Raw genomic sequence first — 23,303 nt, 5'->3', positions numbered from 1 at the left:
CAAGCTTAGATGAGAGCTTTGGGCTAACATATATATTTTGGAGTTTTGGGGCATACATAATCTTTGGAGCCAAGGAATAAAACAGAAAAATCATATAGAAAGATAATGAAGAGTGAGAAAAGAAGGTCTAAGGACTGAGGTCATCCAACAATTAAAGTCTGGGTAGAAGAGGAAGAACGTGAAAGGATCCTAAGAAAGGTAAGAGAGGGAGGAAAATATTCAGGAGCACTGTGGTGTTGGGGAAGCCAAATGAAGAGTGTTTAAAGGAAGGTGAGGTCAACTGTGTGGAAGATGCGGGTAATGAAAACAAAACAAGGGGAGTTCCCGTTGTGGCTCAGTGGTTAACAGATCCGACTAGGAACCATGAGGTTGCAGGTTCGATCCCTGCCCTTGCTCAGTGGGTTAAGGATCCGGTGTTGCCGTGAGCTGTGGTGTAGGTTGCAGACGTGGCTCGGATCCTGCGTTGCTGTGGCTCTGGTGTAGGTTGGTGGCTACAGCTCCAATTGGACCCCTAGCCTGGGAACCTCCATATGCCATGGGAGTGGCCCTAGAAAAGGCAAAAAGACCAAAAAAAAAAAAATAATAATAATAAAATAAAATAAAACAAGGGCTGGAGCTCCCTGGTAGCCTAGCAGTTAATAAGGATCTGGAATTGTCACTCCTGTGGCTTGGGTTTTATCCCTGACAGGGGAACTTCCACATGCCGCACACATGGCCAAAAATACCCCCAACAAACCAAGTTTTACTTGAAAAAACCTCACGCTTCTCTGCAAGTAATGCTGTCTTTTACAATAAAAATAAATCGTCTCTCTCAATAATCCCTGAGAATGAATTAAGGCCTGATGAGGATGAACCGACCAGTAATCTCCTTTCACTAATACATCATCTCTCACCCATCAAAGAACTTAGTCAAATGTACTATTTTCAAACAGTCAATGACGAGGTTGAAAGAATAAAGTCAGGTTTTCTCCATGCTGGTCTCTACAGAAGCACCCTACCATAAGTTAATTATTTCCTCAACTGGCTCAACAGGTAGCTGACAAAAATAAAGATGCCACTAAATACTACCAAAAGCTACTTTTAACTTTAAAGGAAAATACTCACTTGACCTGATTTGGGCCAACATGTATTATTCTACCAGAAGCATCAGGATGGAAATAAATCCAGTCAGATTCTAGAGAACAACACTCCATTTCTTGGATCCCATTTTTGGCCTGAAATTGGGACAAAGTATTGAAAATAAAAATTAAGGGAAAATAAAATAATTCTGCAAATTTAACACAGTGATAGATCAGTTAAGTCGAAGGTAAAAGGAAGAGAAAATATTAACAAGTTGAACTGCAGTATGTATTAGGGCTGAACTAGGACACTCAAAATTGAGAAATCTAGAACATTTAAATTCCGAAATTTCATAGATTAACCATGCATCATACATTAATCCTCACAAATAATAACTTAACAGTTACCATATCTCGAGCACCTAATTTGTGTCTGGTACTGTATTTGATGTTTTATACTCATTATTTCTTTTGATCTTAGCAACTCAAAGCATATACTATTATCTCCATTTTATGGATGAGGAAACTGAGTCATGAAGAGGATAAATCATTTGCTTAATGTTCTGCACCTACTAAACAGCAGATCAGACTCCAAAATCCATGGATTTTCCACTATTTAATTTTGCCAAAATTATGTACATGCAGCCCCCTATAACTTCTTCCTCCCTTTCCCATCCCCAACAAACTGTCAATCAGAAGAGTGGATAGAACAAAAATAAACATGCGACCAAACAGGTCATTAAATCTCCTTGGCTAAGTCAGATATTAAATGCTGATGCTAAGGATATGCCTTAAGATTGCTTAGCATTTAAGGTAAGCAGAGTGATTTATTTCATGTCAGTATATTTAGACATTAAAATAAAGATACCTCCAGGTATATTCACATAATGTCATAAATGTTTTACTTTATACACAGTAGCACTGGGGGCTAATACCAGCATGGATACATTAACTTCACTGGCTTTATCTGAATCATTTACTGTAATTTCTCCAACATAAATGAAACGATACCATTTTTCCTATTAGATATTCATAAGATTTTCTGACATGTAAAATTATTAACTCCATTCACATATACTCACAGGACACTATATTTAAGGTATCACACTAAGCATTCACATGACATCCATTAAGCATAATCTTTGTCATCAAGAAGCTCATATTCAAGGGAGAAGCACAAATAGAAAATAAAGCAAAAAATAAAAGACAAAGCAGTCAAGCCATACACAGGATATTAACAAGCATCCAACCTAGGTAAACAGAATTTCAAGAGCCTGAACTTAGCCTTGAAATGAGAAGAAAATGGCTGCAAAGAAGAAACAGCAAAATCAAAAGCACAGGAGCATGTGCACAAACATGTAGCATGTGCACAAACATGGGTAGCAGACAAAATTAAACTAAGCAGTAGAGTGTTTAGTCAAGAGGTAGGCTGGGGCCACATCACAAGTGCTTTGTATGCCATGCTTTTTTTTTTTAAATGGTATTTAATACTTTTTAAGTATCAATTAAAAATTATGAGCTTTAATTTTTCAAGAATTTTTATAAGTATCCTAACATTTTCTAATAGAAATGGTGGTATTACTACGTTTTACATCTAAGAAAAACAATGCCATTAAAAATCTTGGTTACAACCAGTGAAATTAATGTGTCCATTTTGGCATTAGCTCCAAATGTTCTTTTGTTTAACATAAAACTTTTTTTATACTGTTTGTGTGGGTACCCCCCAACACACACACCTTTCTTTAAGAGACTCTTCTCTTTATTGTAATATCTAAATACAACACGTAAATGAAACATTATCTCTCTTTTGTTAAATACTAGGCAGCATTATTACTAGCTTCTGTAGTGTTTATTATTGCTCAAATGTTAGTTTGAAGCTCAGTTTAAGAGAAGGCTATGAATCATTTTCTGAATCCTTCAGTTTGCCTGCATATATGTTTTGAGGTTACCTAAACTGAGGTTACCTGACTGACAGGTAGGGAGGTAATGGGCATATACATCATTAAGATAGTATCAATGCAACAAAGTAGTACAGCAAAAGGACTGAAAACTCCCCTGGATTTAGCGATTATTTAAGAATATATTGAAATACAGAACTGACTAAATGTTAATCAGTAATTACAGGAGCCCACTTGACAGCACACCTGATGTAGATGTTCGAGGCCATTTTATACACACACACAAAAGAAAATGTATTATCAGTTCTTATATTAGAAGACTAGGTACTAACTGTCCAGAATGTAAACTGCAGGGTTTGACTGGATGCAAAAGTTTGGTATAAGGGAGGAAGGCACTGGGCTGGGCCAAACAGGAACTGCCACATGTGATAAGTTTGTAAGAAAAAGGAAGGCAACAAAGCTCTTATGGAAAAAAACAAGACACTATACACAATATTCCCAGGTGGCCACGACATCAAGGAAAATGGATAATTGGATCTAAGACTGTGCAGATCTTCAGTGTGGTGATAGGCGACCTGTGACTCTCATAGCTACTGGATCTAACAGTGACTGATAAGAAAGATTCTGGAAGAAAAGGCGTAGAATAGGCTGAGTCTGCCTCAGAAGTTCCAGAAACAAACTAAACTAAAACAGCAATATACAATAGAGATAGAACCTCCCTCTGTGCACTCACTCTTCAGCACTTATCTCAATCACTGTACTTAATGGACTGCATCTTATTTATCTACATGTTTGCTTTCGAGAGTGTAAGCACCCTGTGGGAAGGGAATACGTCCCCAGCAAGTCTGGCACATGGCAGGCCCTAAATGATGTTTATTAAATAAGTCAATGTCTAAATCATATTTTTAAAGAAACTAAAGAATTAATTCAAGGGGTAGAAATTTCTATTGTCTTGCCATGTACCCTTTCTTTCTATTCTGCCATATATAACTTAAAAATATCCTTGAAAACTTACAGAGTGCGGTTTTTTTTTTTTTTTAGTCTTTTTAGGGCCACACCCACGGCATAGAGGTTCCCAGGTTGGGGGTCGAATTGGAGCTACAGCTGCCGGCCTAGGCCAGAGCAAGCAATGTGGGATCTGAGCTGCGTCTGCGACTGACACCACAGTTCATGACATCGCCAGAATCTTAACCCACTGAGCGAGGCCAGGGATGGAACCCGCAACCTCATGGATACTAGTCGGATTTATTTCCACTGCGCTACAATGGGAACTCCAAAACTCAAAAGTGTTTTAATGCTTATATTGTGACCAACAGAATTCCATCTGGATCTGCTCTGGAAGGCAAAGAGCAACAAACCACAAAGCAGTAGAACCAAAAACACATTCCGCCAGTAATTTCAGAGACAGCCTGAATATATTCCAACAATTCCCTCCATAGAGCTTCAGAGATGTTTTACATGGGATCAAGGAGACTGGTAAGAAAAAAAACTAATAAATCTTTGGTGCCCTGAGAATATTCAAATGTTAATGTTTTAAAATTCTGGGTAGTATGTACAGTGTTGTTATATTCTTTGTACTCTTCTGTACTTTAGATTGTTTACAAATTATTAATACAAACAAAAAAGTAATTCATAGGAATGGGTACCAACTAGAAAAGCAGAGAATAAGGAATTTCCGATATAAATTTACTACTAAAGTCTGATCACCAGGATTTACCAAGGAATTGTCCTTGAGGGCACAAATATGGAAAACTCCTTTCTGTTTCTTCTTATTAGGTGTGATGATGTAGTGCCAAGGATGGCCTCCAATCTGAAAAGCATTCTCTAGGGAGGACACCTCAAAGAGCAGTGGTGGTGTGTCTGTAAAGATGGGCAAAAGGAATTTATTAGCTTCTTTGTTCTGGAATACTTGGAACATTCATTAACTGGATTCAACCTTTCTTTGCATGCATCACCTATGAATTTCCATTAATGAAAAATTACTATGTTCAAGGGAATAAAATACAATTGAAGTAAGAGGCTTACTTCTAAGAAAAGAAAAAGCTGGTAGGAAATAACTGTTATGAGTCAACTTTCTAGACATCTGTTTTGAGGATATGTGTGACATGAAACTGGATGGAGATAAAAAGTGGGCTGAAGGTGCTTATGGTGACAAAAAATGACAAAGTAGACCAAATAAATGCAGCTGCCATTTAATAAGCACCTACTATCTATAAGGATTAGATACTATTTCCAACTTTCACAACAATCCAAAAAGGTAATTAGGTCTAATAATTTCTTCAAATGTGAGGAATTTCATATTCTAGACTAACAGGTTATACTTAAGCAAACTTTACAAGAGAAGTGTTTAAGATTTCCACTTTGGGAGTTCCCATCATGGCTCAGTGGTTAACAAAGCCGACTAGGAACCATGAGGTTGCGGGTTCGATCCCTGGCCTTGCTCAGTGGGTTAACGATCTGGTGTTGCCGTGAGCTGTGGCATAGGCTGGCGGCTACAGTGCAGCTCAGATTAGACCCCTAGCCTGGGAACCTCCATATGCTGCGGGAGCAGCGCTGGAAAAGGCAAAAAGACAAAAAAAAAAAAAAAAAATTTCCACTTTGGAAGTGGTATCAAATAGCTGGATCTTTAACCCACTGAGCAAGGCCAGGCATCGAACCTGCAACCTCATGGTTCCTAGTCAGATTCATTAACCACTGCTTAGGGTGGGTTCTGTCACAGCGGAAGCTTTACCAAAGGATAGTCACTACTGTCATATAATTATGAGATGGGTTAATTTTAAGGTAGTTTAGACACGTCCAAACAGCCATTGTCTTTCAGAGGTTGACACTACAAAAGAACTATCTGTTAGTGTTAATGTTATTAATGAACTAACTAACATGTTAGTGCACATGTTACTAATCCTAGCCTTCTTTGATGACAATTAATTTTAGGTAGAGCATAACTGATTTACTTTTGGAGCAATACATTCTGCTGCTTTAGAAGACCAGAATTCCTTTGGGAAGCCCTTATGAAACACCATTTGAGTGTGTTTGGAAGGTGGCTGATCTACATGTTGTTTGCTGACCCCTCTAACCTGAGAGTTTAATTTTTTGGTTTTATGAGGCTACCACTGTCAGTAAAGAAACTTGTCTTAGGGAGACCATTCACTGAAGAGTCACATGTTACATACAGAAGTGTGCGGAGTTCCCGTCGTGGCGCAGTGGTTAACGAATCCGACTAGGAACCATGAGGTTGCGGGTTCGGTCCCTGGCCTTGCTCAGTGGGTTAAGGGTCCGGCGTTGCCGTGAGCTGTGGTGTAGGTCGCAGACGTGGCTCGGATCCCGCATTACTGTGGCTCTGGTGTAGGCTGGTGGCTACAGCTCCGATTCGACCCCTAGCCTGGAATCTCCATATGCCACGGGAGCGGCCCAAGAAATAGCAAAAAGACAAAAAAAAAAAAAAAAAAAAAAAAAAAAGTGTGTGCCTTATTAGGCCTCTTCATAAGGGCAATTTACTACTTAGAGCTTTACAAAGGAAAAAAATGATGAAAAGTTGAGTTTACAAACTGACAATCTTGAGAAGAAAGAAGAGACAGGTATAAATATATCAAACATATATAAAGTGCCCTTTCATTAAACTTTTAAAGAAAAGGTAATATTCTTAGAGATCGTTTAATTTTTTTATTTTTATTTATTTATTAATTATTATTATTATTTTGTCTCTTTGCCATTTCTTGGGCCGCTCCCGCACATATGGAGGTTCCCAGGCTAGGCATTGAATCGGAGCTATAGCCACTGGCCTACACCACAGCCACAGCAACACAGGATCCGAGCCACGTCTGTGACCTACACCACAGCTCACGGCAACGCTGGATCCTTAACCCACTGAGCAAAGCCAGGGATGGAACCCGCAACCTCATGGTTCCTAGTTGGATTTGTTAACCACTGGGCCAAGACAGGAACTTCCTAGAGGTCTTTTTAAATAATAAGAAAACTATGAGTACCCCAACAGAAAAATGGGCAAAGGACACCAAAAGGTAAATTATGAAAGAAATACAAACATAATATATGATAATATGGTGGCTATCAAATGATGGTCAGTGAGGAAACTAAGAATTATAAAAAGAAAAAATACAGTTAGAGTTTGAATTGGGGGTTAAAACTTTAAGTAGGTATGTTGCAGAGAAAATAGGAATTCAAAATAGAACAAAAATCAATGCAAAAACATGTGTTTAAAAAGAAATACTTTTCAGAGTTTCCGTCGTGGCTCAGTGGTTAACGAATCCGACTAGGAATCATGAAGTTGCAGGTTCAATACCTGGCCTTGCTCAGTGGATTAGGAATCTGGCGTTGCTGTGGCTCTGGAGTAGGCCAGTGGCTACAGCTCTGATGAGACCCCTAGCCTGGGAACCTCCAAATGCCACGGGTGTGGCCCTAGAAAATGCAAAAAGACCAAATAAATAAATAAAAAGAAATACTTTTCTCAGCAATTGCTAAAAATGGCCCCAAAGCAGTAGCAGGACTCTGCTCACCACAACTCTGATGGGTCCCCATTAGCCCCAGGAGCCCAAATTTTGATCTCTAATACCATGGTCAATTGAAAGGGCCAAGGAATTCTCAGAGAATGGCTGATTTCAAGTCTTGTGGTGAGGAAATTTTAGGATTATTAATAGTTACAGGAATATTCCTGACCTGTTTATAGTCACAGAAAATTAAAAACAACCTAAATGTCCATAGTAAACTAATTAAATAAATTTAAAGTTCAAGCATAAAATGGTATAAATCAAGTTCTTGAAACCTCGAGTTGCTTAGTGTGTGTACACATATACACAGGACCACTTCCTAGCAATGGGAATACAAGCACTGACTCGAAAAGCATCTGAAGAAATATAACGAAAACTCAAGTCTTCTTTTCATTTATATCCCCCAGAGGTAACTACTATTTATCAGGTTTCTGTGTGTCCTTCCAGATATTTCAAGCAATCCTAAAAGCATAAGCTTATATATATATATATATATATATATATACACACACACACGCACTTTTAATACATGCATATGAATACTTAAACACAATGAGGCTTTTTTTTTTTTGGCCACCTCCATGGCATGTGGAAGTCAAGGGGCTAGAGATCAAACCTCAGCCACAGCAGTGACAATGCTGGATCCTTAATCTGCTGAGCCACTGGCAAAATCCAAAATAAGGCTTTTTATTACACAGTTTTGTACTCCTTTTTTTCCACTTATATTGGAAATTGCTCTCTACCCATGTAAAAATAATTCCGGTTTCTTTTTAACAATTAAATTTATGACAAAGCCAAACAATGAAATAATACTAACGTCACCTATCAATGTACACATTATTTCCAAACTTCTGCTGTAAGAAACAATGCTGTAATTGTACAGTTGTCATTTGTACACATGTGAACATAGCTGGGGTAAATTCCTAGAAATGTAAGTGTTTGAAGACTATATGCATTTAAAATTTTGATACATACTGACAAAACTGTTTTTCACAAGAGACTCCAAAAGTAACTGAAAGTGACTCTTCTAGGCTTTCATCAACCCTGTAACCTAACATTTTGATATTTGAGAAACTAAAAAGAAGTATCTTATGATAATGTTAATTTGTACTTCTCTTATCAGTGACATTGGGCTTTGTCCTCCCCTAATTAAAAGTCATTGATAGTTCCTCTTCTTTTGAACAATATCCTTTGCTCATTTTTTGTTGTTGTTTTTGTGTTGTCACTTTTTCTTACTGATCTGCAGAATTTGTATATAATGAGTAAATTACCCCTTATATACACTACAAATATGTCCTGTTTGTAGTTTGATTTTTGAGTTGGTTTGTGTGTTTTAGTTTTTTTATTTTTAGTCTTTTTTTTTTTTTTTTGCTATTTCTTGGGCCACTGCCGCAGCGTATGGAGGTTCCCAGGCCAGGGGTCAAATCGGAGCTGTAGCCACCAGCCTACACCAGAGCCACAGCAACGCGGGATCCGAGCCACGTCTGCGACCTATGCTACAGCTCACGGCAACGCCAGATCCTTAACCCACTGAGCAAGGGCAGGGAACGAACCCGCAACCTCATGGTTCCTAGTCGGATTCGTTAACCACTGTGCCACGACAGGAACTCCCTTGTGTGTTTTAATTTTTGTTTTTGTTTTTGCCCTGCAGCACTTTATTTTTATGTAAGCAAATTATCAATCCCTTTAATGTCTCTGGGTTTTGTGTCAGAAAGTTCTTCTCAATTCTGAGATAAAATGATTCTCCAAGTTTTTATAGAACTTTAATCCATCTATTATTTATTTTGATGTAAAGAGTAATATAGGACTCCAACTTTTTTGATTTCCTAACACCATCTATTAAATAATCTAGATGAAAATTAATGTTTGTAATATATTAACATTTAAAAGCTGGTTAGGCTACAGATATGTGCAATAATATGCGATGGATCTCAAAAGTAATATGGTGAGTGAAAGAAGCCAGACAAAAAAAGGACTTGTCACATGCTTCCATTTATATGAAACTCTAGAAATCCAGAGTGAAAGAAGGCAGTTTCACTGGTTGCCTAAGACTGGGAATAGGAAGGAGATTAACTGGAAAGGGCACAGAGGAACATTTTGGAGTGATGAAGAAATTCTAAGTCTTGATTGTAGTGGTGGTTTCATGGATATAAACATTTGGCAAAACTCAAACTGTACAGTTAAAATGAGTGCATTTAAGTGCATATAAATTATACTTCAACAGAACTGATTTTTTAAAAGGCAAGTTACGAAAGCGTATTCACAGCATGATTTTTTTTTTGGTTTTAGACATATAGAAATATATACATTATAAGATTACAAAAAAACCCCACACAGGTGATAACAGTTAACTCTATGCAGGAACACTATGACTGTTTAAAACTTTATTTTGTTTATCATTATTTCCTAGTTTTTACGTAATGAAAATGAACTGCTTTGCATTAAAAAAAAATATTTAAAGTTAAAATGAACATTATTTTGTATAGACGTTAATGACCCTGAAAAACAGAACTGGAGAAATAAACAGGATTTCAGTCAATATGGTATGAAAAAATACTCAAAGTTTCCTATATAACATGCTACTTTTATTAGCCAAACATCCAACAATCACTGTATTGTTTTACAATGGCTCATGATTTTATAGATCATATTTTGAAACGTTATTATTTTAAGGTTGATAAAAGTGAGGCCCAGAGAGGTTAAGTAATTTACTCATTATCATACCATTGGTTACAGTGGAATTTCACTCTTACCAATAGCAGAATAAGACTGTGATTTCAAAGCCAATCTCTCTACAAACAGGACCAAAATCACGGCACAATCAAAGGGTCTATGAGCTTTCTTTGTCACCCTGTTCTTTGTTTTACTTGCTTGTTAACTGCATTTCAATGAGAACAATGCTGCCATTGTAGTAAATTCTCTTCAAAATAATTCAATTTAAGTTGCTATGGCTGTGGTGTAGGCTGGCAGCTACAGCTCTGATTTGACCCCTAGCCTGGAACCTCCATATGCCATGGGTGCAGCCCTAAAAAGACAAAAAAAAAAAAAAAAGACAAAAAATAAATAAATAAATAAAATAATTCAATTTAGGTACTACTGGGGCCTACCGTTTTAAAATTCTTAATAGATTCCTACTAGTGAATTTGTATCAAATTTAGGAGGTATTGCCAAAGCAGAGTTTTCACAAAACTGCCTAATTCAGCTTGTCCAAGACATCTAACAATGTGATTTATTTTTTAAAATTTATATTTATTTATTTATTTTGGGCCACACCTGTGGCATATGGAAGTTCCTGGGCTGGGGATCGAACTTGCACCTCAGCAGCAACCAGAGCCTCCACAGAGACAATACTGGATCCTTAACCCAGTGGGAACTCCAAAACTTGAGTATTTTGAGCCTCTCGGATAACTTAATTGGCTATACTGGACTCTGATTGTTTTTTGTCCTTTTAGGGCCGCACACATGTATATGGAGGTTCCCAGGCTAGGGGCTGAGTCAGAGCTACAGCTGCCGGCCTACGCCACTGCCACAGCCACAGCCACAGTGATGCCAGATCCAAACCTTGTCTGCAACCTACACCACAGCTCACAGCAACACCAGATCCTTTAACCCATTGAGGAAGGCCTGGGATCAAACCTGCATTTCGTGGATACTAGTCAGGTTCATCACTGCTGAGCCATGATAGCTCCTCTCTGCTTTTTATAGTTTGTCAGTTACTAATAAAAAGAACATCTTGGGAGTTCCTGTTGTGGCTCAGTGGTTAACGAATCTGACTAGAAACCATGAGATTTCAGGTTCAATCCCTGGCCTTGCTCGTGGGTTAAGGAACCAGCGTTGCCGTGAGCTGTGGTGTATGTCACAGACGCAGCTCGGATCCCGTGTTGCTGTGGCTGTGGTGTAGGCTGGCGGCTACAGCTCCGATTCGACCCCTAGCCTGGGAACCTCCATATGCTGCTGGTGAGGGCCTAGAAAAGATTTAAAAAAAAAAGAACATCTTTGTCACAATTAAATCTTTCATTTGTTTCTTGATCTGTTGATGATACAATGTTAATAATAATAGAAAAAAATTATTGCCTTATTTGACCCATGTTAGAAAAACCTTTGGAGTTTCACCTAAATATGTGTTTATTGGCTAGAAGTAAAAGGAAATGTCCTCAACATGATAATGGTTCTTAATGACCTAAACAAGGATAAAAATTATGGTAAAAAATATATTTTATTTATCCACATGATTTTTATACCTATTTGCATTAATTTATCCCAGTTTTGCTGAGACAAACTCTGGTAAGTCATGGTTTATTTGAGTAGTAGGTGATTTCTTTTTTAATAAACTGATGAATTTGATAAGCTAGTTAAATATAGAACATTTTTATTATATTTATAAAATTATGTATAATTTTCTTTTTTGTACTTTGTTAATTTTTTTTTTTTTTGGCTGTGCGCATGGCATATGGAAGTTCCTGGGCCAGAGATCAAATCTGAGCTGTAGCAGTGACAATGCTACATGATTAACCTGATGCACCACAAGAGAACCCTGTTGATTTTTAAGTTGGGTAAATTTCACAGACTTGTAAAATTTCAAGTTATAAAGGAACTAAGATGGTATCATTTGCTGCAACTTATTATTTTGCAAATAAGGAAATCAAGGACTGAAAGGTAAAGTAACTTGCCAAAGGTCACTGATCTCTGGCCAACCAAAGTCCAGCATCCCCAGGCCTTTATGTCAATGAATAACAGATTTTTGTGGACACCTATTCAAAAGCAAGGAATACTCTGTATAGGAGTAAAATGAATGGAATTTATAATTAAATTATGAGAAAAACATTTGGATGACTACAATTAATAAATACTAATATAACCACTTAATTTTTAAGGTGAAAAAAGTACTATATTGTAGCCATACCTGTGATTTTAATATTACAAGGAATGCCAAAAGGAGCCTCTCCTACAGTTCCAGTAGTCCCACCCCATCTGCATGCACACCCTAAGTCAAGTTTCTGTTGCATGAACTAAAAACAAAACAAAACAAAAAATGGTGGCTTTAGCACCTACTTATTTGCTGTCTGGAGAGAAAAAAATCAAATTGACATGTATATGACAGAGGAAATGGCTTTATTTATTCAAGGGCCTTTCTTGTTTATCTTCCCACCCCTCTTTTAAAGGTTACTTTGTCTTTCTGCATTTTTACAGTTTTGTAGAGTTGAAATCTACACAAGTGCCTTACTTTAAAAACATCCCATTAAAAAAAAAATCATACTTCAGTCTACACCTCAAGTATGATATGGCAACTTTCAGTTTTCTTTACCTGTTCAGTGATGGCTTGGAAGCTATAAAGTCTGACCAGTCCTGAGCTATACATCACAATCAGTATTCCATGAGACAAGGTGGCATCTGTAACGTTCCCGAAAATCTGAGGGGAAAGGTAGATATCACCTGAGAAAAGACCAGAAGGCCAATCCTCTGAGTGTTTACAGTGTTTGTGTATCTGCTTAATACTCAAGTAATCCCTATAACACTGCTGCCTAACATTATATCATAATTATAATTCAGAAACTTGAAGCTAAGGTGTTATTAGGCATGAGCGGAAGCCACTGGGGTCTCAAACTGAAGCACTATGGGAGTGCAGCACAAACCCCTCAAAAGGATGCCACAGCATTCATTTGCTTCATCCATTTGCTTCACTGTTTTGTCAATCTTTAAATAACAAATCCTTTTCCTCATGGACATAGGTGTAAACTGAGTCTATTTAATACCACCATGCAGGATATGCATAGTTGAGTAAGTACAGGGATATATTCCTTTAGGGTAAAATGTTATCTATAAAAGGACATTTTTAAGCTAGAGATGAAATGATTGGGTCTAGGAACATAATTCTAATAAAAACCAACTAACTCCAGAATTTTATCATTACCTGTTCTTTAAATATCTAATACTGTTTGATTTTTTAGACACATAAAAACCAAATATGTTAAAGACCAAATACATACAAAGACATTTAGCCTAGTTGACTGTAACGCTTTGCCCTTTCTGTCTCTCTTCTATGTACAGGATTATGTCATGATTCTCTACAGAGCTCTGGTAAAGAACTTAATTCTGTGCCTATTTTAATATTTAACAAAAGCCAACCAACATAGGCAAATATTCACAGCACTGAAAGAATAAGTGAAGGATCTTCATTAGAAATAAGTGAGGATCTGTTTCTGTTTCTACTCAAGATAAATCATTTAGTGATGATTTACTACCCCAACAAATAGCTTAAAGTACATTCTGAGCCTGGCCTCTGGTTAGTCTTGTTAAGCATGGTAAGTGAAAAATTTACTTAAATTCAAATGACCATAATCAAAATCAGATCCCTCAAATGATTATTTGAATATGTAAGAATAGAAATAATTTATGACTTTGCTAAGTGTTCATTCCTGTTGTAAACTGTAATAAGTATATTGACAAGCACAAAGAGAACAATTAAATTCACTGAGTTGTGTTTTCTGTCACCTCTTAAAAGAATAAATACGGTTTGCTTTGTTCTTACTATGACTTTTTATTATCTTATCCTCATTCCTCACTTTAAAAAGGAGTAATTCCTATGTACTTTTCAAATAATGAACACTATAATAGACATTCTATTTTAAAATTTGGTTTAATCTTTGGAATCAAACTTAGGCTTTTCCATTTACTACCTTTAGGATTTCGGCAGCCACTTAACCTAGTTGAATACTTTTTATGTTACACTATTATCATATTCTGTAAAATATTCAAAATACCTGGTACAAAACAAACCATAAATAATTAACATCATTATGCCTTTATGCCGTTTAGTATATTATGCTTATATAAATTTTTCAAAAATACATTCATCTTGTTTGCTCATGAATATTAGTGGACACTCAAGATCTGGCCTCAATAGTATTTCTGGTGCTTAATTTTAGTAGACTAGACCAATAAATAACTATTTACCCAGTCTAAGTAACAATTTTTTTAAAGAAGAGTAGATAACTATTGATTCTTTTACTCAAAAGAAATATGCCCTTTCTTTCTCTCCATATAATCACCCTATAAATCAAGAAAAATGGCAACAACAAAAAAACCCAACACTGAATGAGTTGAAAAATTTACATATTTAATTCATAAAAAGGTAGAGCTATACCTTATAATTAAAATAAGGCTCTTTGTTGCAGCTTTCCACCTTTTTTAATGATCATTTTAACAAGCTTTGGAATATTCCCTCTGAAAAAAATACTCATTTCATAATTTTTTAAAACAGCGCTTTGTTAATGACCACAGATACTTAACATTGTCCACTTGAGAAACATAAAAACATGCAGAAAGATGAAGGGATGATTAGGCTCTCTTCCCGAATGTTCTCGTGTATTTTGATATGAAACAAACCAGATCAGCAAGCATTTTATAGTTAATGGACCATTTCCAATCCACAGACTTAATAAACCTATCATTAAACAATGACATTACATCTCATTGTCAAAAATTAATATTACAATTAAATCAGAAATGAGTTCTTACCTTTTTGTTGATTTCCAAAATCCCTATTAGTGAGAAAGGTAGCACATGGAACACTGCAAGGTACAGCAAAACAGGCTGTTGAATGCCTGCCTAAAAGGAGAAACTAAAATCATAGACAGCTCTCAGGAGTACTTTACAACCAATGTTTTCCTAGTGCTTACCAGTGGGGAGAGGGAAGTGGGGAGGGGCAACATGGGGGCAGGGGATTAAGAAGTACAAACTATTACGTATAAAAGTGGCTATAAGGGTACACTGGTCAACTGGGGAATAAAGCCAATATTTTATAATAACTAGAAATGGAATATAACCTTTAAAAATAATGAATCATTACATTGTACACCTGTAACTTATACAGTATTATACATCAACAATACTTCAATTTAAAACAATTTTTTAAATTAAAAAAAAAAACATTCTGGGAGTTCCCGTCATGGCTAACCAGTAAACGTACTCGACTAATGTCCATGAGGACACGGGTGGATCCCTGGTCTTGCTCAGTGGGTTAAGAATCCAGTGTCACCAGGAGCTGTGGTGTAGGTTGCAGACTCGGCTTGGATCCTGAGTTGATGTGGCTGTGGTGTAGGCTGGTGGCTTCAGCTCCGATTCAACCCCTAGCCTGAGAACCTCCATATGGTGCAGGTACAGCCAGCACTAAAAAGACCAAAAAAAAAATCCCAAAAAACCAAACACTGCTTCCATGAGTTGAAAACATCCCTCTATCTACATAGCAAATTTACTTAAACAGGAAGATCTACATATTCAAAATATGTCCACTAAACCTTTAGCTCTTCAGACACTACAAAATGCATGACACACAAAAATCTATAAAAGTAAACCTAACAGTAAAAATTTCTTAACAACAAAATACATTTTACAAAAACATATTTTACATACTAAAAGCAAAATATATTGTATACACTATATGATTGTTATAATATAAATGAGTACATATTTACATGAATATAATATAAATATAGCATATTTATAATACATTATTATGCAATATAATTTATACTATAAATTTGAATTCCAATAGTAAAGAGCCTCATCAAAAGATACATAGTTATCATGGTTATATCATTTAACATTACAAAATAGCGTTACACTGACATGGCTAAATGAAATTTTAAAAATATCAACAGGAAGTTCCCATAGTGGCTCAGCAGTAACGAGCCCCACTAGCATACATGAGGATGTAGGTTTGATCCTTGGCCTCCTCAGTAGGTTAAGGATCTGGTATTGCTATGGCTGTGGTGTAGGCCAGTTCCAATTCAAGCCCTAGCCTAAGAGCCTCCATATGCCATGGGTGTGGCCCTAAAAAAAACAAACAGAAAAAACCAAACTTGAGCCATTTCTCTGCCTGAAGACAACAGCTCCCTTACTTTGAAGAATAAGGTTTAGCCAATTTCTTTTCACTATAGAATATAAAACAATCTTCCCCAGAGTGGCTTGAAGAGAATTTCTTAAATTGTGGTATGCAACTTTTATGGCGTCCTTTAGAAATCAAAGATCATCAGTTCTTTCATAACAAATTTTCAGACAAATTCCTCTGGAAACAAATTCTTCATTTTATTGAATGTTTAAAGATGTCTACCTGCCGGGCCAATGCTGAGCTTTTGTTTTGAGCTGACTTGATTGCAATGACTTCTTGAGGAGTATCCCAACTCAAGTATCTTTTGAAAGAATGAAGAAAAGTTTATTATTTGAGTCCATTTCCTTACGCTTAAAACAAAATAGATATTTTATGAGTGAACAGTTTTCAGTTACTTAAATTATAAAAGCAAAGTAATTTATTAAACAAATAAATAGCTAAAAGAATTCCCTTTAGAGTCTTCTATGCATTTATTCCTATTTAAAAATACACATATAATTTTAATCCTTCTAGAGTATCAATGAATAAAAATAGTTTCCATTTGATAATATTCAAAACTTAGATAACAAAAAAACTCCTGCTGTAGAATGTTACAAGTTACAAAATCATTTAAAATGTTACATTCACATTTGTATGCACATATTCACTGCAAAAATTTATATCTAATTTATAAAACTACTGGTTAAAATAACAGTTCTTAGATTATACGAGGTAGGTTATTTAACTGCAACAAACTAGCCTTCAAAAAATCTGCCATAAAATACATCCTACACATCCTACTTATAAAATACTACTTGTACAAAGGCAACTTTTCAAAAAAGGGTATTTGCCAACTACTAGAAGTTAGTTACTTATGAAGAATACACAGATAAATGATAAAATATCTCTACCCTCAGATCTTCAAAAGTAGTCATAAGGAGAGAAAAAGAGAGAATAGGTTAATAAAGTGAGATCCAGGTACACAATGGAAAACTTAAAAAAAAAATCTTGAAATATCCTAGGCCACAAATCTCAAATTTTTATAATAAAATTTTCAATAACAGAGTCACAGTTAATACCTGAATTTGCAATATGAAGCAAGATATATTTTCTCAAGGACTTTTCCGGTAGTTGCTGATATACGAAGTAGCCAATTATGAGCAGTCAGTGCTATGAGTGAGGATTTATAATCTGATGAATTGGGAAGCATTTCGCCCTTAAAAAAAGAAATGAGGTATAAAACTGAAACTGCTTGGTCATGAATGATCTGCAGTAATCCACCTCCAAAGAAAGTAACTAAACACTTAAAGCAATAGTCAAATAAGTAAAGAAGAAATATTAATGCACAAACACAGAATTAAGATAAGAAATATTAAAACTTGAGTAATTTTTTCACCATTAATTTCCTGAGTTTATTCATATAGAGTACAAAAACAGTACCAGTAATAATTTATTATTACTTATTACTACAACCTTGTAAATTAACTATGCTTCAATAAAACTTAAAAAATAACTTATTATAACTATTAATCAATCACTAAGTATTCAACAAATGTCAGCCAACTGTCATCATAATAACTACAGCAATAGGAGTACTACTAATGATGCTGCTGTGATAACAATGACAATAGCAGTAACAGTTCTTAAAACTACGTATAACACTAGCATAAGAAATTACGAGTCATCTGCTAGAATAGATATTTCTTTATTCCAAGTCTTGTTTTCCTTTTGCTAGAAGGCAAAATGGCAAAAGGGCAAATTAACCCATTGTTCACTGTGGCGCTACTCTAACCTCAAATGAAAAGCTAAAATCCAGAATCAAGGCAGCCAAAGAACAGAAATGTACCTAATTCTAAAGATAACCTCTGTCTCGGAAGTTCCCGTTGTGGCTCAGCAGTAATGAGCCCGACTAGTATCCATGAGGATGCAGGTTCGATCCCTGGCCTCACTCAGTGGGTTAAGGATCCAGCATTACCCTTATGGTATAGGTCGAAGATGCGGTTCGGATCCTGAGTTGCTGTGGTATAGGCCAGCAGCTGTAGCTTCAATTTGACTCTTGGCCAGGGAACTTCATATGCAACAGGTTCAGCCCTAAAGAACAAAAACAAAAAAAAGTACCTCTGTCTCCAGTTAAATACTCTCAACAATGAGAGAGGAAAGCTGCCTAGGTGTATCTGCCCCTGAGGAGCTGTCACAAGGTGAAAGTCTAAGGCAGGAAGAGAAAGAGAAGCAAAGGGTTCTACTTTGATTTGTAAGGGAAGGTCTAACAGAAAAATTAAGAAAAGTTGAAATCAATCTATTATTTGGTTAGGCTGAAAAGTGAATAGAAAAGAATGTAGGTGTAGTTATTTATACTCCTAAGCTTTACCTCCCCTTTCAAATGTTAGGGAAAGAATCAAGGTTTTTTGTTGTTGTTTCTTGGTTTTGCGTGTGTGTTTAAGCTTATTAGCTACTGAAATTTTATACTAAAATCATCATCACAAAAGAATGTAAATATTTTTATTATTTGGTGTCTTATTTAAGCATCATCTCAAGGAGAATTTAAAGCTTTTAAAAATGTACCACTCATACCTTGTTTCCTTAAAATAAAGAATTAGGTAGAATATATAATAGATTTGAGCTATTTTCCTAAATTAAAAGTTATATTTCGCACATTGTATCAGAAAACAAAGGTGCTAGTTTAAATGTAGTTTCACATCAGCATGTTAACAACATGCTTCATATGGAGTCCCTGTCGTGGCGCAGTGGTTAACGAATCCGACTAGGAACCATGAGGTTGCGGGTTCTATCCCTGCCCTTGCTCAGTGGGTTATCGATCTGGCATTGCCGTGAGCTGCAGTGTAGGTTGCAGATGCGGCTCGGACCCCGTGTTGCTGTGGCTCTGGCGTAGGCCAGTGGCTACAGCTCGGATTGGACCCCTAGCCTGGGAACCTCCATATGCCTCGGGAGCGGCCCAAAGAAATAGCAAAAAGACAAAAAAAAAAAACAAAAACAAAAACAATATGCTTCATAGTTTTTCTTAGGGGAAAATCCTGCTTCACTTCAAATAAGAACAAAATGTTAAAGAAAGGTGAGATTAGGAATTAGTTTACTAGAAACTTTATTTTTGCAGGATTGCTCTAAATTTTTGTTATTTTGCACTGGTGTCTTTGAAACTTTTTCTATTAAGAAATCTGCCATCATGGAGTTCCCATCGTGGTGCAGCGGAAACAAATCCAACTAGGAACCATGAGGTTGCGGGTTCGATCCCTGGCTTTGCTCAGTGGGTTAAGGATCTGACATTGCCGTGAGCTGTGGTGCAGGTCACAGACGTGGCTTGGATCTGGCATTGCTGTGGCTCTGGTGTAGGCCGGTGGCTACAGCTCCGATTAGACTCCTAGCCTGGGAACCTCCATGTGCCACTGGTGCGGCCCTCAATGGACAAAGACAAAAAAAAAAAAAAAAAAAAAAAAAAAAAAAAGAAATCTGCCATCTTCTTGCCCTCACCAATGAGCATGGATTAAAAGACTGGATGTGGGGGTCACAATAGTTTTTTTTTGTTGTTTTTTTTTTTTTTTATTTTCAATAAGGAGTTAGAGAAAAAAGCATAGATTTAAAGTTTTATTGATTTTTAAAAAGGAGCCTTTTAGGAAAAGAGAGTAACTGTCCAGGAAAACAGAAAGCAGCAGTCTAGAAAACTATAATTTTATGTACACGCAAGTCTTAAAAAAAAAAAAAAAAACAAGTTCCTATTGCAGTGCAACAGGATCGGCAGTGTCTCTGCTGCAGCTCCAAGATGCAGGTTTGATCCCCGGCTGGGCACAGTGGTTTTGCAATTGCAGCTCAGATCTGATTCCTGGCACAGGAAATCCATATGCCACGGGGTGGCCAAAAAAGGAAAAAAAAGAAAAAAGAATTTTTGTTTTTGGCTACACTCATAGCATGTGAAAACTTCCTGCGCCAGGGGTGGAACCCTTGCAACAGCAGCAACTGGAGCCACTGCAATGACAACGAGGGATCCTTAACCTGCTGTGCCACAAGGGAACTCCAAAAAAAAATTTTTAATAGTAAATTCAAAGCCTAGTCTCTTAACCTTTAAACATTATTTTTGGCCACAGATTCTGAGTTCTACTTTTCCCAAAAAACAGATAGCCAGATTTAGAGACCTGATTAATTTGTTGCAGCACTTTTTTTTTTTTTTTTTTTTTTTTTTTGTCTTTTTGCCTTTTCTTGAGCCGTTCCCATGGCATATGGAGGTTCCCAGGCTTGGGGTTGAATCGGAGCTGTAGCCACTGGCCTACACCAGAGCCACAGCAACTCGGGATTCGAGCCACGTCTGCACATAGCTCAGGGCAACGCTGGATCGTTAACCCACTGAGCAAGGCCAGGGATTGAACCCGCAACCTCATGGTTTCTAGTCAGATTTGTTAACCACTGAGCCACGATGGGAACTCCCTGTTGCAGTACTTTTTAAGTGTGTTTCTTAGAACACTGATCTCATGAAAAAATAATGCTTAGAAATATATCTCAAAAAAGTTCTACAATGGAGTTGGGAAAATGGCCTTACAATCATCATACACATAATTATTCTAAGTATTATTATCATTATTAAAAGCTCTGAGAAGTAATTCTATAAATAAATTTGTTTAACCCTTTAAACAACCTAATTCTCCCAAGTCCTTAACCAAGAATAAAATGTTAACAGGTTATGAAAACAGTATTCTGAAAAATCCACATTGGGGCAATGCTAGTCTGATGGAATGAGCTTATCTATCATTTTATTTTTTATTTTTATCTTATTATTTTCCTAACAAGATACATAGAGGAAACTCATAAGAATCCACTTTCAAAGATAACTGTTGCCCTAATATTTTATTGTCTCAACATATTAAGTAGAATAATCTCTTAAATACTAAGAATAACTATAAACCAGCTTATATTGCTAATGAAACTTTTAATCAGTTCATAACTTTTTCTAGTTTTTAAGATTTATAAATGGTATCAAAAGTTAAAAATATATTCATAGTATCAAAAAATATAGCTAAGACCGAAATTATTTCATGAGAAAAATGACAATCAAATGACAAGCTCTCTTCCTGACTCCTTTCAAGATTTAAGAATAACTATGATACTTAAGTTTTATTTCTTTATACAATATAGTAATGATACTCAGTTCTTCCAGGCTAAAAATGTTTTAGAAACAAATGCTTTAAAAACAAATCTTACCACTGGGCATTCCCATAATAAAGCATCCTCTATTTTTTCTGATTTGGAACATTTTGGCATTTCATAGAGTTTTCTTGGCTCTGATGCAACACTGAAGGAAAAAAAAGATTATTCTTTATAAATGAGAATGTTTACTCAGATTTGCGTGGGTTTTTTTGTTGTTGTTTTATTTAAATTCAGAGATTCAGAATACCAAAAATACAACTTGCTACTTTGCTTTCCCTCTTAACTAAATGTTAACATTTCTTCTGATCATGACTGAAGAAAAATCTAAAATATATAGTAAATTACACTATAAAACCATCCAAAATAACAGTTACTAACATTTTGGTTTATTTCTCTCTAGTTTTTCCTTACATCTATATACCTACCTGCAGATCATTTTCCAAAATTGGATACTGAATTCTTTCTTTACCCTTAAACATTTACTATTAATATCTCTGTGGAATTCCATATCATTCCAACATTGTAAAATGAAAATTAGTTAGAGAGTTGTTTTATTTCAAGATGAAAATTAGTAAATAAAAATGGAAATATTCTTTAAGGTCTTTTTTATTTCCAAGTTGCCTCTCAGAAAGGTTGAACAAGTTTACACTTCTGCTAATACTGAACACTTCATTTATTTTTTTTAGGGTTGCATGTTTGGCATACGGAGGTTCCCAGGCTAGGGGTTGAATCAGGGCTACAGCTGCTGGCCTACACCACAGCCAAAGCAATGTCAGATCTGAGCTGAGTCTGCATCCTACACCAGAGCTTGTGCCAATTTGAAATCCTTATCCCACTGAGTGGGGCCAGGGATTGAACCTGCATCCTCATGGATACTAGTCAAGTTTGTTTCCTCTGAGCCACAATAAGCACTCCTGAACACTACATTTTTGATATGAAAAAAGAGTCCCTTACCTTTAATTTATACTTCTCTGATTACTACTGAGATGTGATCACAGATGTTTTCATTTTTTCAAACACATGAACTTTAAAATTAAACTATTTGCAAACGATTCTTAAGGTGATAATTTCATTCACCTTTGATGTTTTCTTACTGATTCAAAGATTTAAACCAGAGTTTCACAGGAATTAAAGCAAACTTATATATGATTTTTTTTTTCTTTTTAGGGTCACGCTCACGGTATATGGAAGTTCCCAGGCTAGGGGTCAAATTGGAGCTGCAGCTGCCAGCCTATGGCACAGCCACAGCAATGCGGGATCTGAGATGCATCTGCGACCTACACCACAGCTCACAGCAATGCCAGATCCCCGAACTACTGATCAAGGCCAGGGATCAAACCTGTATCCTCATGGGTCCCAGTTGGGTCTGTTAACCACTGAACCATGAAGGGAACTCTGAAACCCTATGTATGATTTAACCTATGGGTAAAACACCTCTGAATGGCATATTAAAGAACTCTAATACTATTTATCACTGGATCACCAACCAGTGCCACTTACTCTGATTTTTTTTTTAATTTAATTAGGAGTTCCTATCATGGCTCAGAGGTAACGAACCAAACTAGTAACCATAGGACAGGGGTTCAATCCCTGGCCTTGCTCACTGGGTTAGGGATCTGTTGTTGCTGTGAGCTGTGGTATAGGTCGCAGATGCAACTCGGATCCTGCATTGTTGTGGCTGTGGTGTAGGCTGGCAGCTATAGCTCCAATTAGACCCCTAGCCTGGGAACTTCCATATGCCATGGGTGTGGCCCTCAAAAGACACACGCAGTCACACACACACAAATTAATTAAAGCAGATACCTTAAAATTGGAAAAATTATGA

The 23,303-nt window shown here is 36.4% G+C and overlaps 1 protein-coding gene across 9 annotated transcripts in view; it reads right to left on the bottom strand.

The window, feature by feature from the left end:
- Positions 1 to 23,303, bottom strand: part of DCAF17 (DDB1 and CUL4 associated factor 17) — a 77,472-nt gene that overhangs the window by 49,107 nt on the left and 5,062 nt on the right. For 4 of the 9 annotated variants that reach the window (XM_084999480.1, XM_084999477.1, XM_084999479.1 and 1 more), the window contains exons 3-10: positions 21,533 to 21,623; positions 17,407 to 17,543; positions 16,571 to 16,649; positions 14,977 to 15,066; positions 12,764 to 12,868; positions 12,362 to 12,467; positions 4,674 to 4,816; positions 1,105 to 1,214 (exon numbers count right to left, since the gene is read on the bottom strand). In XM_084999480.1, the coding sequence (XP_084855606.1) occupies positions 1,105 to 1,214; positions 4,674 to 4,816; positions 12,362 to 12,467; positions 12,764 to 12,868; positions 14,977 to 15,066; positions 16,571 to 16,649; positions 17,407 to 17,543; positions 21,533 to 21,623 (861 nt within the window). Of the gene's footprint in view, positions 1 to 1,104; positions 1,215 to 4,673; positions 4,817 to 12,361; positions 12,468 to 12,763; positions 12,892 to 14,976; positions 15,067 to 16,570; positions 16,650 to 17,406; positions 17,544 to 21,532; positions 21,624 to 23,303 lie in introns of all 9 variants that reach the window. The other 5 variants (XR_014829538.1, XM_084999484.1, XM_084999483.1 and 2 more) reach the window with 3 other exon arrangements.

This window comes from Sus scrofa, chromosome 15, assembly GCF_054392235.1.
Source record: "Sus scrofa isolate SSC_HxYL_T2T_F1_AM1 chromosome 15, Sscrofa_HxYL_maternal_Yorkshire_Landrace_v2.0, whole genome shotgun sequence".
NCBI lineage: Eukaryota > Metazoa > Chordata > Mammalia > Artiodactyla > Suidae > Sus > Sus scrofa.
The sequence above is the reverse complement of the archived record's forward strand: the minus strand, read 5'-3'. Positions and strand labels throughout refer to the sequence as shown.